This window comes from Periplaneta americana, chromosome 3 (genome assembly GCF_040183065.1).
Source record: "Periplaneta americana isolate PAMFEO1 chromosome 3, P.americana_PAMFEO1_priV1, whole genome shotgun sequence".
Lineage (NCBI taxonomy): Eukaryota > Metazoa > Arthropoda > Insecta > Blattodea > Blattidae > Periplaneta > Periplaneta americana.
The window spans coordinates 7,756,118-7,774,865 of NC_091119.1; the positions used below are offsets into that span (position 1 = coordinate 7,756,118).

The following is an 18,748-nucleotide window of genomic DNA, read 5'->3' on the forward strand; positions in this document are numbered from 1 at the left end:
ATAATGGGTATTGGAATATGTGTGATTTTATTATCCCAAATGACGTGTTTTGTGGTTATTGAGGTTTGTAATTACCTCTGGATAACTTGACTAGTAGATATATCAGCTTTGTTTACCTTTTTCGATGGCGGGTTGCCAATATTGATATGCATAACAATAAACTTATAGCAATCCAAACATAGCTCAGTGGAATGACTGCAGAAATTCGAACCCTGACACATCTTGTGAAATTCGTGATCAGCAAAGCGTTGAGGGCAGACTTCCTCTCACTCCGTCATCGTTGTGCTCATAAATTTATCTACAGTAATCTCACTGGAGGTTATAATTTAGCTAGAGAAAATCAAAACTTGAGTGGGATTTAATTGGCTATTAACTACACGATTAGAAGAAAGTGTATAAAGATTAGAAGAAATAAAGTAGGCCTACTCTAATACAATAAAATATTAATTGACTTGCCAAAATATGTACTAAACTGTCTTGGAATAGTTATTTATGGTACTTGTGAGGTAAGTGCATCTTTATTGCACGAGTGGAAAGATTTAAGCATGAGGCGTCAGTCGACAAGTACCATACGTAATTTTATCCATGACCATAACGAAAAATTCTGTTTTATAAAAGAAAATATGTTGAAAATAAGCCCTCATATAATCATATATCATGGCATGGATTTTAGAATCGATACGTGTACTAGGTAGGTAATGTAGAAGGCCATGATTAGTGAAGAATGGTATCTAAGGCGTTGGATAAATAACAAATTATAATTAATTATATAATTTTAATATATATATTTTTTTTCATTTTAAACGTGCATTTTCGTCTTTTTGAAGTTTCAGAGATTATTTAGAAGTGTTCACGGGACTAATGTGATTAAAATAATTTCACATTTTACTTCTGTAAACTTAAGAGGAATATTAAAACGTAATTAATCATCGTGTCTGTTTAGCTCAGTTGACTAACGCGTGTTGTTATAAAATCCTATAACCGCAACTTCGTAGGTAACTTCGTTAAGCTAAATTATTACAAATTTAAAAAAAGTAAATATTAGATATGAATGCAATGCACAAATTACGACATAGTAGATAGAGAAAAGAGAAGGAGATTGAGTGTATGTATATTTAAGAAATGGCAATAAAGAAGTAGAGGTAGTGACATCTAGTAACTAATATATTAACTTCTTAAGTAATAGTTGAATGGAAAAGTATACGTGTGTGCCCGGGTACTAGGAAAATACTAATGAACTGTGAGATAAAGTTCAAACTGTGAGGTAAAGTCTTTGTCTCACTAGTGAAATAAAGTAACGTTGAATAAAAGCCTACTTTACAAACGCAAAAGTATTTAGTAAAGGCATGTTTTTCGTTATGGTCATGGATAAATATGTTATTGTACCATCTCATCATTACAAAATATTCCGCTAGATGGCAATAGTGTATTATGACGAGCTGTTCTCTTGTTACCAGTTGTGCCAACTATACAATCTTCATTGAACTCTATGGACGATTACTAGTCAAGAAGGCTTTGTTGATTCTGTTTAATTTTTATTAAACATTTGCATTTCACTTCAATTAACAGTATTAAACAACCTCTGATAAGTGATTATCAATAATCTCATATAGCAGAAACTATAACATAACCTAAATAATATAAACACGATAAATGATAGAAAAGTTTTAGTTAAGGATGATGAAATAAACATGAATCATTTTAAAAGGTAATACAATAATTCAATCTTCCTCAACTTGGTGAGGTTGCCAAAGACAAAGAATATTAAACATTTAAAATGACATTAAAAATGTCTTACAAGAAATTTGTTTACAAGAAACTAAAATTTGCAGTAGATAATATTTCAATATTGAAAGTACAATTTTGGCAAACAAAGAAACAAATGCTAGGCAGGTGATAAAAATTGTAGGATAAGCAGCCATGATTGGTTGAAACACGTCGTTTCGTATCGTTTTATTGGTTAAAAGTGGTATGACGTAGTAAATGTGTAATAGTCACAATTATAAATAACATAGGGGAGATAAATTCATACATTGTTGTTGAAGCAATGGTTTGAAGTTGCGCTAAGCATTTACATACCGGTATCCGTCATCGTCACCATATCCACTCGATGATTATGCCTTGCCTCTTTGAATTAAAATCATCATTAATTCAGAAGGCTGTGGAATCGTGTGGTGACATAAAATACAGCTCTCGAGTGTTCAGTGACTCAGAAACTGCGCTTAGTTCGATAAATGACAGGATTACATTAAATCTAATCTCAGTTAGCATTGGAACTACCAAAACCACTGGCGGCGATGAAAGATCTCACCAACTTGTCAAGGGAGCGGTTTAGACTACGCCTCTTCCAAGTGTCCTTCCTAGTTCATAGAAGAGCAACTAAGAAAAAAAATTATGTGTTGTTTAGATGATCACTGGAGAAATAACACCTCAGGGTCGATAACAGAAGACAGAAGAGCTCTCTTTCTCCACGGTTTCATATCGGGGAAAATGTAAATTACTGACACCAAATTACATTGTCACTCAATTAATATCAGACCGTGGCGAATTTGATCCTATTTTCAAATACTTCATATTAATCATGAAAATTAATATCTCTGCAATTGCAACGAAGCATTATAGACTGTTAATCATCTTCTAATTTGATTTCCCAATTTTCTGGAGACTAAAGATGTAAATAAGGTGTCTGTTTCAATTTTGGAAAATCATCTTTATGGATGTAACAATTTTATTGTGTCTTTTATATAGAATTGACTGATGACTATGATAATATGTATAATTTTAAAAATTGTAAGCCTCATATCTTAGTTTGTAAACAAAACATTTTACATTCAGTAAATTTGATTGTTTATAACGCTTTGTCATTGTGGCAACCCTTTCATAAGGGAAGTTTGTAGCAATAAGCTGCTTTATAACATCACATTTGGGCCTATATGAATGTAACATTACATATTGTAATCTTTTCAAAACATAAATAAAAATTACTGTCGTCCGAACGATCTAATATGAATAGATAGATGACCGGATGGACAGTTGGATGGATTGATTGATTGATTGGTTGAGTGACGGGTATATAGGTAGATGAATGGATGGGTGATATGTCTATGGGTGATTGATGAATATATTAATTGATTGATGGATCGATTAACGGATTAAGATATAGTTGGATGGATGGATAGATGGATGGGTATATGGGTGATTGATGGATATATTAATAGATTGATGGATCGATTAACGGATTAAGATATAGTTGGATGGATGGATAGATGGATGGGTATATGGGTGATTGATGGATATATTAATAGATTGATGGATCGATTAACGGATTAAGTTATAGTTGGATGGATGGATAGATGGATGGGTATATGGGTGATTGATGGATATATTAATAGTTGATGGATCGATTAACGGATTAAGATATAGTTGGATGGATGGATAGATGGATGGGTATATGGGTGATTGATGGATATATTAATAGATTGATGGATCCATTAACGGATTAAGATATAGTTGGATGGATGGATAGATGGATGGGTATATGGGTGATTGATGGATATATTAATAGATTGATGGATCGATTAACGGATTAAGATATAGTTGGATGGATGGATAGATGGATGGGTATATGGGTGATTGATGGATATATTAATAGATTGATGGATCGATTAATGGATTAAGATATAGTTGGATGGATGGATAGATAGACGGATTAATTGGCGGGTAGACGGGTAGGTAGATTGATGGGTATATGGATGATGTGTCTATGGGTGGTTGATGGATATATTAATAGATTGATGGATCAATTAATGGATTAAGATATATTTGGATGGATGTGTGGATGGATGGATGGATGGATGGAGTGGCGGGTAGATATATGGATGGATAGATGGGTGATATGTCTATGGGTGGATTTGTGGATAGATTAATAGATTGATGGATCGATTACTGGAGTTATGATAAACGTAGTTGGATGGATGGATGAATAGATATGTAGGGTAGATGGTTGGACGGGTAGATGGGTGATGTGTAGTTGGGTAAAGTGTTAGATTAATGGACGGGTAAACAGCTGGAAGGATTAATAGGTTGATGGATTCATTAATAGGTTTATGGATGTAGATGGATGGATACATGGAAGGAAGGATGGATGGACGGATTTATGAATCAATAAATAAATGTGTAGGTGGGCGATTACGTAAGTGAGTAGGGAAATGAATAAATAGATGAACATGTAGCTGGATGAATTAGTTCCCTTACCGCATTCTGGGACAGATATGGCACATACCGATTTTATATTCATATAACTTATAATATAAGCATATAATATTTTTAACTGCATACTGGGACAGATATGGCACACTATCAATAACTGGATTTGACCATAATTATGTGACATCAGTTGAGAAAGATAGAACTACTTAAGTTATTTGAATATTAAACCAGTGTGTGCAAGACTGTCCTACGCAGTAAAGGGTTAAATTATGGATGAACGAATAGATTGTTTACTTAATGATTGTATCAACAAGTTAGCAAATTCATAGAAGAGCAATTGTAACGCTGTCACGATTAATTGATCTTATGTAAACAGCGCTATCTTTCGAATTCAGCTTCAGATTTCCATATAAACATGAGGTTTCATTGATCCAAAATTCGTGGGTTGAAACCCGGCCGTGGGTAATGTATTTCAATGTATCGTTAAATCCCTGACGTGGAGGTAATAAAGCTGTGGCCCTGTGTCACACGTTTACCGCACGTGAACGAACCCTGTTCCTTGTAGAGGGCTCCAGGCAATTCTTTTTCTCGCCCATGCTGAATTTCGTCACGGAATAACCTCTGCAGTTCAAAGTGTTGTTAGATACTACTACTACTACTACTGCTACTGATAATATTGCTGCAACCACTACTATTCACTCTCAGAAGTACGTGTGTATGTCTGTATGTCCTAACACGTTTTGTAGAAAATTGTGTTCTGATCCACTTACGTGTTTATTTTCCCCGATGTGCAAACGGTCCCGCACTGGCATATACCTTCGTTTAACATGGAAATGCGTCTTTCTGCCAATTGGTATAGACCCAGATAGCATGGGCGGCCTCATATTACCGAAATATGAACAGTTTGCACGCCGTACCCATCAGGCGGAGATTGGATTCTGCTCTTCTCCCCTTCCTCCATTTCAGTCGGCTGTGGTCTTCTATTTCGCATTTGTGTAGTGCGAACGGAGTCTGAACAGATTTTAGAAGGCTGTGACGTTAAGAGAATTGGTGTTACTGTTATTTTATTACTATTATTATTATTATTATTATTATTATTATTATTATTATTATTATTATTATTATTATTATATTTGTGACGATGGTGGTAGCGGCGACTGTAATCATTAAGGGGGAGAAAAATAGGGGGAGGAGAACTACGAGGAGAAAGTCGTATGTTTGACTCTCGAGAAACAGAGAAAAAAGAAAGAAGGAAAGACAGAAAGAAAGAAAGAAAAAAAATGACTGAAAGAAAGAAGGAAAGAGAGAAATAAAGAAAAGAAAAATGAAACAAAGAAAGAAAGAAAGAGAAAGAGAAAGAAAGAAAGAAAGAAGGGAAGAAAAAAGAAAGAATGAATGGAAAAAGAGAGAAAGAAAGAAGGAAATAAAGAAAAAATGAATGAAAGAAAGAAGGAAAGAGAGAAATAAAGACACGATAAATGAAACAGAGAAATAAAGAAAGAGAAAAAGAAAGAAAAAAGGGAACAAAAAGAAAGAATGAATGGAAAAAGAGAGAAAGAAAGAAAAAAAGAAAGAAGGAAAGAAAAAAGAAAGAATGAATGAAAGAAAGAAAGAAGGAAAGAAAGAGAGAAAGAAAGAAAGAAAGAAAGAAAGGAGAGAAAGAAAGAAGTAAAAAGAAAGAATGAATGAAAGAAAGAGAAAAAAAGAAAGGGAGGTAGAAAGAAAGAAGGAAAGAAAAAAGAAATAATGAATGAAAGAAAGAAGGAAAGAAAGAGACAAAGAAAGAAAGAAAGGAGAGAAAGAAAGAAGAGAAGTAAAAAGAAAGAATGAATGAAAGAAAGAAAGAAAGAAAGAAAGAAAGAAAGAAGGAAAGAAAGAAAGAAAGAAGAGAAAGAAAGAAGAGAAGTAAAAAGAAGGAATGAATGAAAGAAAGAAAGAAGGAAAGAAAGAAAGAAAGAAAGGAAGAAAAAAGAAAGAAAGAAAGGAATGAAGGAAGGAAGGAAGAAAGAAAGGAAAAGAAAGAAGAAACAAGGAAAGAAACAAGAAAGAAAGAAAGAATGAATGAATGAATGAACGAAAGGGAGAAAGAAAGAAACAAGGAAAGAAAAAAGAAAGAATGAATGAAAGAAAGAAAGAAAGGATGAATGAATGAATGAAAGGGAGAAAGAAAGAAAGAAGGAAAGAAAAAGAAAGAAAGAAAGAAAGAAACGAACGAAGAAAGGAAGAAAGCAAGAAAGAATGAAAGGGAGAAAGAAAGAAACAAGGAAAGAAAAAAGAAAGAATGAATGAAAGAAAGAAAGAAAGAATGAATGAAAGGAAGAAAGAAGGAAAAAAAGAAAGAATGAATGAAAGAAAGAAAGAGAGAAAGAATGAATGAATGAAAGGGAGAAAGAAAGAAAGAAACAAGGAAAGAAAAAAGAAAGAATGAATGAAAGAATGAATGAATGAATGAATGAATGAATGAATGAATGAAAGGGAGAAAGAAAGAATGAATGAAAGAAAGAAAGAAAGAAAGAAAGAAAGAATGAATGAATGAAAAGGAGAAAGAAAGAAATAAAGAAGAAAAGGGAGAAGTAAAGAAAGAAAAAGAGAAATAAATAACAAAAGTAATGGAGAAAGAAGAAGAAATAATGAAGAAAGACCGAAATAACGAAGAAATAAAACATAAGAAAAGAAAATAAAAGAAAAAATGTAAGAGACAATAAGGAATAGAGATTTAAGCAGGGAGGGGAAAAAGATGGAATATAAAAAAAGAAGAAGAAAAACGGATGAATGAAGACTAGAGAAATTTAAAGACAGAAGAAAAGAATAAAATAAAAAATGAATGGAAACTACAACAAAGTGAAAGAAAAAAATAGTGAAAGAGAATTAATTAGAAGCGGATGAAAAAACAATGAATGCCCTTCAGTTCAAAGAAGAAGAAGAAGAAGACGAAGAAGAGGAAGATGATGATGATGATGATGATGATGATGATGATGATGATGATGATGATGATGATGATGATGAGCAAGAAGAGAAGGAGGACAACGTTAAGGATGACAATGTTTGTACATTCGCGAAATTCTCTTAATATACGGAATTGTTACCCACGCTGCAATGCGTTTGGAAGCGTTTCATATTCCTACCGGCACATTTGTCATGTAGCTGCGTACACACAGCTGTGTTAGTGATGGGGGTCGGGAGGAATATAATTTGACACGTGAGAGAGTGCTAGGAATGTAGGGGAATGTATTTGGCGCTGCTGGGGAGAGAGAGGTACATAATTCGACACTCAATGTGGGTACAGAAACGTAGGGGGATGAGGGATTGTTTTAACAATTCTATTATATAGAAGGGATAGTTTGACATTACACGTTATCGAGCTAGTCAACCGATAGGTATCTATCAGATTAATATTAGCAACTTGTGGGCTTTGATACTTGATTTTAAGTTATATAGTCATAATTTCTCGGTTTCCTGAAGTGAACAGTGTAAAATTAGCTTCCTATATTTGTTCAAAGAGCTATCCTATTGTCTCAACACTACTGTAAGTCTGCTCCGCTTAATGGGACAACTTTTTTTTCCTAATCATTTTTTGAACCAAATTTTGAGAGCAGGTTTACTATGTAAAGGACTAACAGAATCAAATTTTGAACTCCCAAATCTTTTTGGCTTTTGATTTCTTTTTTATTTTTTTTTCTATTTCCATTAGAAATATCTTCAAACCCAAGTTTTTCGTAGAAGAGCTGAATTTTTAAGTTTCCTTTTTTGTTTTGATTACATTCACAAGACATATAGAAACATTTATATGCATTCATTTTATGAAATATCTCAGTTATTCATGAATAAAACATTAATAAAATAAACTAGCAGCAAATTTTTACAAAACAAATGCAAAGAAACATGCAGCTATCTCATAAATACTTATAGTAAAAATTTAATCCAGAATGGTTAATATTTAGCATAAAAAAGTTAGTGTTGATACATACATCTTGATTACACAACTTTTAACACTGTATCACTTCGGAATATGTATGATAAGAACTTTCTTGTGTTAAATTTTAACGAACCTTGTTAACATGTTTCGACCTATTTTCGGTCATCTTCGGAACTGGTCGTTGTTGGTCTTGGCGCTTCTTGTTTCCTGTGTGGGTGCTTTCGTAGTGTAGAGTCAAAGAGTGTATGTGTTTTGAAATTGAGTTGTGTGTTGAGAATATCGTTGGGGTGTGTTTTCGTGTGTCTGTATATTTCATATTGTTCTAGTGTGTTGAGTTTCTGGCTTTTTGGTTGGATGTGCAGTATTTCCATGTCTGTGTTGATGTCTCTGTAGGCGTGGTTAGCATTTGTGATGTGTTCTGCATATGTGGAGGTGTTTTGTAATTTTTTTAGAGAGGCTTTTGCTGTCATGTTATGTAATCGTAATTTTGTTAGTAGGCTATAGACATCTTTTTCTTCTTCTTCTTAAAAAAAATCCGTAATGTAATGTAATAAAGATAACTTGGACTTCCTTTATTTATCCTATCACGATAATCCTGTATTTAGGGATTTGTTTTAATTATTTGAAGATAATTTTATCTAAGTTGGTTTAAGAATTTCATTTCGTGATATCGTTTATTTCTTGCTGTACGTCTGTAATTTTATTTTGGGTCGAGATTAAGTAATCAAAATAATTAAAATTCACACAGTTGTCCAGTAGTATTATTTCCTTCTAGTTCTACTACTTTGTCCCTTCTATTCGTCACTTCCGTCCACAACCAAGATTTAAAGACTCTTAAAAGTAAAGTGGTTAGGAATGTGTTCACATCTATATTAATAATAAATCTGTAGCCGAAATTTTTCTGGTAATTTTCGCTTTTCCAAAAATAATTGGTCCTAACATATATAATTAACCACCCCGAAACCGAAAATCGCTTTTTTGAAATTTTTGTTTGTATGTCTGTCTGTCTGTCTGTATGTATGTTTGTTACCTTTTCACGCGATAATGGATGAACGGATTTCGATGAAAATTGGAATATAAATTATGTTCGTTGTACCTTAGATTTTAGGCTATATGGCATTCAAAATACATTATTTAAAAGGGGGGGTTATAAGGGGGCCTGAATTAAATAAATCGAAATATCTCGTTTATTATTGATTTTTGTGAAAAATGTTTCCTAACGAAAGTTTCTTTAAAACTAATTTCCGATAAGTTTTATTCCTTGAAAAATTTTGATAGGACTGATATTTAATGAGATAAATGAGTTTTAAAAATAAAATAACTGCCATCTAAGGCCGTATAATGAAATAAAAAACAAATTACTTCGTCTATAAGGGGCCTTGGACAGCAACAATCGAAAGCTATGAGAGATAGCCTACAGAGAATGTTTCTGTGTTTGTATGAAGTAATATCGGAAGCTAAATTAACCGATTTGTATAACTAATTATTATTTCACCATTGGAAAGTGTAGTTTCTCTAGATGGACATAATGCTATAATGTTATTACAGTAACTTCTGATATAATATAATATAATATAATATAATATAATATAATATAATATAATATAATATAATATAATATAATATAATATAATATATAATATTATGTAATATAATTTAAGTTATTTGAAGGGTTCAGAACCATAGTGGGCCGAGCGCCATTTACTGAATACGTAGAAAACAAGGGTTAAAGTTAAGTTATTACCATAATTGAATGGAAACCTATAACAAGTAAAATAAAATATACACATTAAATCTAAATGATGTCAATCTTCGTTAAACTATGGTTGCATGTAATAAAAATTAAGAAACATGTTAAAGGAATTGTCATTGCACCAATGAGTGTCTCTGGACCAAAATGATCGCATTTTAATTATTTGGATGCAATTTAAATTAAGTAACATATTAAACGATTTATCCTTCTATCAAACACGAATGTCCCCTGGATCAAATGTCCTATTTTAATTATGTAATTACTTTATATTTATTTCTAACGGGTGCAGCGGAGCGCACGGGTACGGCTAGTAAAAATAATGGAATAGATACAGATTGAGTATTTTAACTAAATCTTGTTTCCTAGACAAAGTCGTTGTTCTTTTGTTTTTTTCATCAAGTACAAGATGTGTCCAAATAACTTACAATTCTTTGATGAAGAGATTTCTCGTTAAGTGATTAATATGAAAGTTAATTTAATAATCTTTCTCTATATATAAAAGTAATAATCATACGAAAGCTGTCAACATTCATTTGTTTCTTGCTAAGCATATTTTCAACGCTAAACATAGTCATGAGATGTGCGGGCAGGTAGAATTGCCGGAGAGACTAGAAATACGGCGAAGTTCTCATTGGAAAGTCCGCGAGGAAAAGAAAACGAGTCACAAATGACGGAATAGTATTTCCATGGATTTTTAGATAGAAGGGATGTGGAATCGTGAACTGTAATGATTCATTTTAGGGCGGTACTGAAATCAGGTATGGTGTGAAATTGCTTCTAAGTCTTTTTCATATGCTTTCAATGAACGTTTCTTGAATTCATATTTTGAACCTTTACTTCTGATTATGATTATCTCTGGCTCAGTGTTAACCAGAGAGGCGAAAACTGGTGTTCTATGCTTGTTTCATTTGGACTGAATTTCTCGTTTTTCTCCTATTTATGCTTCTATTTTGCGGTACTAAATACAGTAATGGTATTATTTTGCTATAATGTTCACGTGACTAAAAATCTCACTTCACTCATTCAGTGTTGTGCCTAAGGGCAGGTCTTTCACTGGAAACCCAGCTTCCTCCAATCTTTCCTATTTTCTGCCTTCCTCTTAGTCTCCTCATATGATCCATATATCTTAATGTCGTTTATCATCTGATATCTTCTTCTGCCTCGAACTCTTCTCCCATTCACCATTCCTTCCAGTGCATCCTTCAGTAGGCAGTTTCTTCGCAGCCTTATATTCATTAAATATAGAATCTGTTATCTCGGCGTAGCTCAGTGATTAGGGCGCCCAACTGGAGACCCGGGTTCGATCCTCGGCGCCGGAGCGAATTTTTCTCCATTAATATCCAATGGTAATCGTAACAGATAATTCTGTAGGACCAAAAAATTAATCTTTACGTAGATCATTCGCCAACAATGCATAACTTATATACTGTGGAATCCCGGCCACCAAGTCACTCAATTGAGTGTGCTCCTTGTGTTAGGATAGCTGACTTAATATAGGCTATATGTCGAACATAGAGTAAAGGAAAATACCAAAGGAGAAAGATTCAATCCGGTGCGGTGGATTGAGCCTCGACATAGCTCAGTAGTATGAGCGCCCAGTGCGTAGAACTGGGGACCCGGGTTCGACCCTCGGCGCCGGAGCGAATTTTTCTGTATTAATAACCAATGGTAACTATAACAGATAATACTGCTATTGATCCCAGAGTCTGATAAACATATCGCAGCTACCAGCGTAGCTCATGCGGTAGAGCGTTTGCCTGCTGATCGGAGTTACGCTCGGGCATGGGTTCCATTCCCGCTTGGACTGATTACCTGGTTGGATTTTTTTCGGAGTTTTTCTTAACCGTAAAGCGAATGTCAGGTAATCTATGGCGAATCCGCGGCCTCATCACGCCAAATATCATATCGCTATCACCAATTACATCGAAGCTAAATAACCCCAGTAGTTGAAACAAAGTCGTTAAATAACCAAGTGAAAAAAACATACCGCAACACATATAGTAATTCTAAACGCTCTAGGCGACCGTTTCTTGAGCTTTTAAGTTCCATAATAGTGCACGGTATTCAGATCAATGTCTGCTTAAAGTATTGTTATTAGCACGATATTTTTCAATTCATAATTGTTGTGTCCTCTATCACGCTATGGTATTCGCCGGCGATGCTAAGTTTCCTGGAATGGAATGAACAAGTGAACCACACTTCCAAAAAAAATATTTTCCATTATTCACTCATTAAAGCGACTGAAGAACTTTCTTCCTGATAAATTAAAATTAATCCTTGTACAAACACTCGTGATGCCACACTTCGACTACTGCGATATTATATTAAGTAACCTAAATGCAAATTTGAGCAGCAGGTTACAACGTGTGCATAATGCGTGCGTCCGTTATATTTGTAATATTCGTAAGTATGATCATGTTTCCCCGTCTTTCCAAACTCTGTCTTGGCTAAGGCTAAGCGATCGACGAGCCCTGCATTCTCTTGTTCTCTTATTTCAAATTCTGCGCACCGCTACCCCAATCTATTTGGCTTCTCGTTTTCAAAATTTGTCCGCATATCATCAGCTAAGTACAAGGTCTCATCATAACAATTTACTCATTATACCCTACCACAAGACATCTTTATATTCTTCATCCTATACAGTTTCAGTTGCTAGAAATTGGAACTCGCTTCCGAGTGATATAAGGGGTTGTTGGACAATAGCTTCATTTAGGTCAAAATTACATAAATTCTTACTTAACAGATGAATTGCTGATTAATATTTGTTACTTATAATGAAACTAACATCTGTCCATTCTTATTATTATTATCTTTAATTTCTCTAAATAGATTTACAAAATCTCTAATGGCAATTACATTAATATTCTCATTATAGAAATAGAAATATATATATATTCTCCCTGTAACATAGTCCTAGTAAGCTTATATTAAATTAATTTTCATCATTTTACTAGCTATCTCAAATATTAAATTAATTATAATTCATTGAATTAAATTAGCTCATAAATTAAGTTACTACTTTACCTTATAGATTTATCTAAATTTAAATAAATGTGTAGTGAAGATTATTGCTGGAGAACCTTTTAAGTGTAGTGAAAATATTTGTAATTTAAATTTATGTATTGTATTGATTAAGGCTGGTTGAGTGGAAGAGAAGGCCTTATGGCCTTAACTCTGCCAGCGAAAATAAAACATTATTACTATACGTATACAGCTGAGTCAGTTACACTGAATTTGCAACATAGTTACTATTTCACACTAAATTCATGTAGGTTACTTTTAACATTACATACTTCAAATATAGTCCCTCACCACGTCAACAATACGTTGCCAAATCTCTGGGTAACGCCTTGGTTTCATTTGGCCAAAGTCAATAACTAGCTGGTCTTTTATTTCTGCGCGTATAAAAGTAAAATATTTTAATATTAGAATTACGTTATCATATTTTTTCTTTAGTAATGTTACTACTCATTAATTGAATTATTCTTTTAATGTCAAGTCCCTCTACATATACAACCTCTGTTGTATATGACAAAAAATAATGCTCTCTTAAAAGAACTGCTCTTGTAAATGTATGTTTAGTCAACAGTTCGAAGACTGGTTAGAACCTTATAAGTGACACCAATAAGACGTCACTCATAAGGCAACTAAGCCAGGAGATAATGGGGTATGATGGCGAGTTCCTTTCCCCTTCTATTGTATACCTTTCTAATTTTATTTATTTATTTAAGCCGATAGAGATAATATATAGAGGGAACCCAAGAGTTGGAACTTAAAACTGAGACGATTCTTCCGACGCCAGGGTGGAATCCGGTGTGGCTTAGTGGATAAAGCGTCAGCACGTAGAGCTGAAAACCCGGGTTCAAATCCCGGCGCCGGAGAGAATTTTTCTCCGTTCCATTACTCTTTCATCGGTAGAGATAAGGTCATCAGGCCTTCTCTTCCCCTCTACCAAGGGATTACAACTACAATATTAAGAATACAATTACAATTAATATTAAAATTAATATTTAATATTAATATTAATAATTAGTAACTTAGTTGTAAATGTAATGAGTAAATATTGTTTCTATTTACCTTACGTTGTTTTAGAGAAATATTAGTTCCAAGGAGGTTTTCTTTTTGGAGGTAAAAATTTTTAAACGTTGTGTTAAATAAAGGAATATTCTACTAAAAGTTTATTGTAAATAGTTCTACAACAAAAATATATCAGAATATCTAGTTGGCACACATATTATCTGAATCCCATATATTTTTAGTAGGTTATTTTACGACACTTTATCAACATGTTAGGTTATTTAGCGTGTGAATGATATGAAGGTGATAATGCCGGTGAAATGAGTCCGGGGTCCAGCATCGAAAGTTATCCAGCATTTGCTCATATAGGGTTGAAGGAAAACCCCGGAAAAAAAATCCCAACCAGGTAACTTGCCCCGACCAGAAATCGAACCCGGACCACCTGGTTTCGCGGCCAGACGCACTAACCGTTACTCCACAGGTGTGGACTGAATTCCATATAAACTGCATGTAAACATATAAGGTAAAAGTTGGTAATATTGTAATAGTTCTTTTTGAGAATTTATTACAATTTTACTGAGCGAGAAGAAGATCGTTTTTTTTTTTATTGCATCAACATATTAAAGGAATGTTCGTGGATAAGTTGCTACACGAAATCGGTCCTTCTCTCGCTCAGTAAAATTGTAATAATTCTTAAAAAGAACTGTCACAATATTATTCGTATACCTATCACAGTATTACCAACCTTTACCCTGCTAATGTGCAGAGAACCTGAATAGGATTTATATCCTAAAAATAAAGGTACCTATATTAGATACTCCATAAGTGTAGATGTAACCAGTATACATCATATAGAATCTATAAATTTGAAATACGTTAATAAAACGAAGCTTTAATCTAAGCCAGTACGATACTTCTTGCAACAATGCATTGTTTATTATGTATTGTATTATAATTACGATGTTTATGAATATTTAAGCGAATTATTACAGCTGTGAATTACAAGAAATGAATGGACGTGCAAATCTGCTTCTAATAGTAGTAATAATAATAATGTTGCCCAAAACCTACGAAAAATTGCGTTGATTCTCAGTATGACAATTTTAGGAGTAAGAAAATTGTTCTAATATTCTTCACTTTAAGTGAATTGTTTCTTAAAGTTCAGATGAAGATCGTCGAGTTTAAATACGCATGAAGGACTTTTTGGGTGACCAAGACGCTTGTATTAAGGAATGTTTCCGTTAATTCTAAGAAACGTATAATCATTTATAACGTAGGAATCCTGTGTCCATTTTGTTTTAAAAATCGCGTTCAGTTCACAATAATTAAAATTTACATTTACAAAATGAATTATTTCAGGACAACAACATGCCATAAGCGTATGTAAGAGAGATTGCATAAGAACACGGGGCATCTATTGCAATGTATCAGAATCTATCAAAAGATTACTCTAAGCTCATGTTGGAATGGATTTTCGAACTAATACTAGACGCATGGTAGATCTCAACCCAAGACAACACATTTATTACATTGCTCTAGGCAAGATTCGAACACATAACTGCAGCTTCTATGCAGCATGAAATCTGCGCCTAACTGTTGCGTATGCATCAAAGTAGAGATGTTTAATAAACGAGTTCTAAGGAAGTTCTGCTGGTGGTCGTGTGTTAAGTGAGCAATTTTGTGAAAGAATGGTAATTCATTCTCAGCACCCATACACTCAAAACTGATGAGATTATAATGAACGTATTACATGATGTAAGCCCGTCATTTCATCTTATGACCATTTATTTATAGGCCTATATTATTCACTGCGGGGCAATATCCTCTCTCTCACAGCGTGGGCACACATGCCTTCTCCCTAAGACAATGTCGCATCCTGTACGTAAATATTATGCGTATTTATTTTAAAAGCCTGCAGTATTTAATGGTAAATATAACATTTTCACAGGCATTTATCGTCAAATTATACTTTTAAAATGAAATTAGCTAACGATTAACTATTTATCTATATCATTAAAGAAAATATGTTACTCACCCGATGCGTGCACCACAGTAAATCCAATTTTGTGCGGCATTTTTATTCAAAATCGGCTCATTATTGAATTTTCAATGTTTTGTATCAATTTCAAAGCACGATTATTTACTGCTTTCAAAGTATCCATAACGTTTTGCACCACATGATTCCATTTTCTTCTACTCGAAGTTCACTTTTCTAATGTTTATACCTGAATACAAAATAACGATCAATGAAAACAAAGTCCATAATCATCCACAAAGCATAACCTGTCTTCTCCCCTGTAAGGTCGACCACACTGCACAGCGGCATTGCATTTCACTCCAGATATCCTCACCGCCTTGTACCGTACTGACGGTACAGTCAGTTCAAAAGTTTGTCATCCTCCATGCCGGCACGGCTTACAAGTGTAAGTTGCTGTGATTGAGACGACGAACTCACGTGTCTGTATTGATCACCGTGTAACCGCAGCGTGGTTGTTTTTATAGTGCGTCGTAGAAGCGTGTAATGTTTTTATGCAGGAATTTGTTGTTGCAAGCGTAATTTGTTTGGAAGTGACGATACCAGGGATCAATAATGAGACGGCTCTTTGTAGCTTCCGATCCACAGACTGTGGCGCCACCGAAGGGCGACAAAATGTACTAAATCCAATCCCTCATTCTCGTAAATGGGAGAATGAAGAGCGGGAAGGGGGCGTTATCCGCACATACGAGGCTTGGAATATTCTATATTCGACTTATTTTTATGGCCGCGGCTTTTTTTAATGCCGCTAACGCGTTCCTAAACGTGCACCGTTTCTCACGCGTGATAGATGGAACTTTTGAAACACATTTGCTTTCTTGTCGTTCAATCTTTAAAACTGACAAAACTGTCACACCTTGTACCTTAGTTACCACAACTTAAGCGTATAAAGAAGAACTATTATATATATATATATATATATTTGTTTACTTATATATTTACTTATTCATTCATTTATTTACTATCCGTACCCGTGCACTCCGCTGCAACTGTTAGAAATAAACAGAAAGTAATTACGTAATTAAAATAGGACATTTGATACAGGGAACATTCGTGTTTGATAGAAGGATAAATCGTTTAATACTTACTTACTTACTTACTGGCCTTTAAGGAACCCGGAGGTTCATTGCCGCCCTCACATAAGCCCGCTATCGGTCCCTATCCTGTGCAAGATTAATCCAGTCTCTATCATCATATTCCACCTCCCTCAAATCCATTTTAATATTATCCTCCCATCTACGTCTCGGCCTCCCTAAAGGTCTTTTTCCCTCTGGTCTCCCAACTAACACTCCCATACGCGCTACATGCCCTGCCCATCTCAAACGCCTGGATTTAATGTTCCTAATCATGTCAGGTGAAGAATACAATGCGTGCAGTTCTGTGTTGTGTAACTTTCTCCATTCTCCTGTAACTTCATCCCGCTTAGCCCCAAATATTTTCCTAAGCACCTTATTCTCAAACACCCTTAACCTATGTTCCTCAGAGTGAGAGTCCAAGTTTCACAACCATACAGAAGAACCGGTAATATAACTGTTTTATAAATTGTTACTTTCAGATTTTTGGACAGCAGACTGGATGATAAGAGCTTCTCAACTGAATAGTAACACGCATTTCCCATATTTATTCTGCGTTTAATTTCCCCCCGAGTGTCATTTATATTTGTTACTGTTGCCCCAAGATATTTCAATTTTTCCACCGCTTCGAAAGATAAATCTCCAATTTTTATATTTCCATTTCGTGCAATAATCATATACTTTGTCTTTTCGGGATTTACTTCCAAACCGATCGCTTTACTTACTTCCAGTAAAATTCCCGTGTTTTCCCTAATTGTTTGTGGATTTTCTCCTAACATATTCACGTCATCTGCATAGACAAGAAGCTGATGTAACCCGTTCAATTCCAAACCCCGCCTGTTATCCTGAATTTCCTAATGGCATATTCTAAAGCGAAGTTAAAAAGTAGAGGTGATAGTGCATCTCCCTGCTTTAGCCCACAGTGAATTAGAAAAGGATCAGATAGAAACTGACCTATACGGACTCTGCTGTATGTTTCACTGAGACACATTTTAATTAATCGAACTAGTTTCTTGGGAATACCAAATGCATCAGTTATTCATAGATTTCAAAAAGGCATATGACTGGGTAAAGAAAGAAGTTTTATATGATATTCTTATTGAATTTGGTATTCCCAAGAAACTAGTTCGATTAATTAAAATGTGTCTCAGTGAAACGTACAGCAGAGTTCTTATTGGTCCGTTTCTGTCAGATGCGTTTCCAATTCACTGCGGGCTAAAGCAAGGAGATGCACTATTACCTTTACTTTTTAACTTTGCTCTAGAGTATGCCATCAGGAAAGTCCAGGATAACAGGCAGGGTTTGGAATTGAACGGGTTACATCAGCTGCTTGTGTATGCGGATGACGTGAATATGTTAGGAGAAAATCCACAAACGATTAGGGAAAACACGGGAATTTTACTGGAAGCAAGTAAAGAGATAGGTTTGGAAATAAATCCCGAAAAGACAAGGTATATGATTATGTCTCGTGACGAGAATATTGTACGAAATGGAAATATAAAAATTGGAAATTTATCTTTTGAAGAGGTGGAGAAGTTCAAATATCTTGGAGCAACAGTAACAAATATAAATGATACTCGGGAGGAAATTAAACGCAGAATAAATATGGGAAATGCCTGTTATTATTCGGTTGAGAAGCTTTTATCATCCAGTCTGCTGTCAAAAAATCTGAAAGTTAGAATTTATAAAACAGTTATATTACCGGTTGATCTGTATGGTTGTGAAACTTGGACTCTCACTTTGAG

At 34.3% G+C, this 18,748-nt stretch overlaps 2 protein-coding genes across 7 annotated transcripts in view; one reads left to right on the plus strand and one right to left on the minus strand.

Moving 5' to 3' along the window:
• LOC138695774 (centrosomal protein of 104 kDa) overlaps window positions 1–16,356 on the minus strand; it is a 181,544-nt gene extending 165,188 nt beyond the window's left edge. For all 3 annotated transcript variants that reach the window (XM_069819960.1, XM_069819959.1, XM_069819958.1), the window contains exon 1: window positions 15,931–16,356. In XM_069819960.1, the coding sequence (XP_069676061.1) occupies window positions 15,931–15,970 (40 nt within the window). In that variant the 5' untranslated portion in view covers window positions 15,971–16,356. The remainder of the gene's footprint in view (window positions 1–15,930) is intronic.
• The window catches only part of kappaB-Ras (NFKB inhibitor interacting Ras like 1), a 95,918-nt gene that overhangs the window by 36,846 nt on the left and 40,324 nt on the right, over window positions 1–18,748 (plus strand). The window lies entirely within an intron of this gene.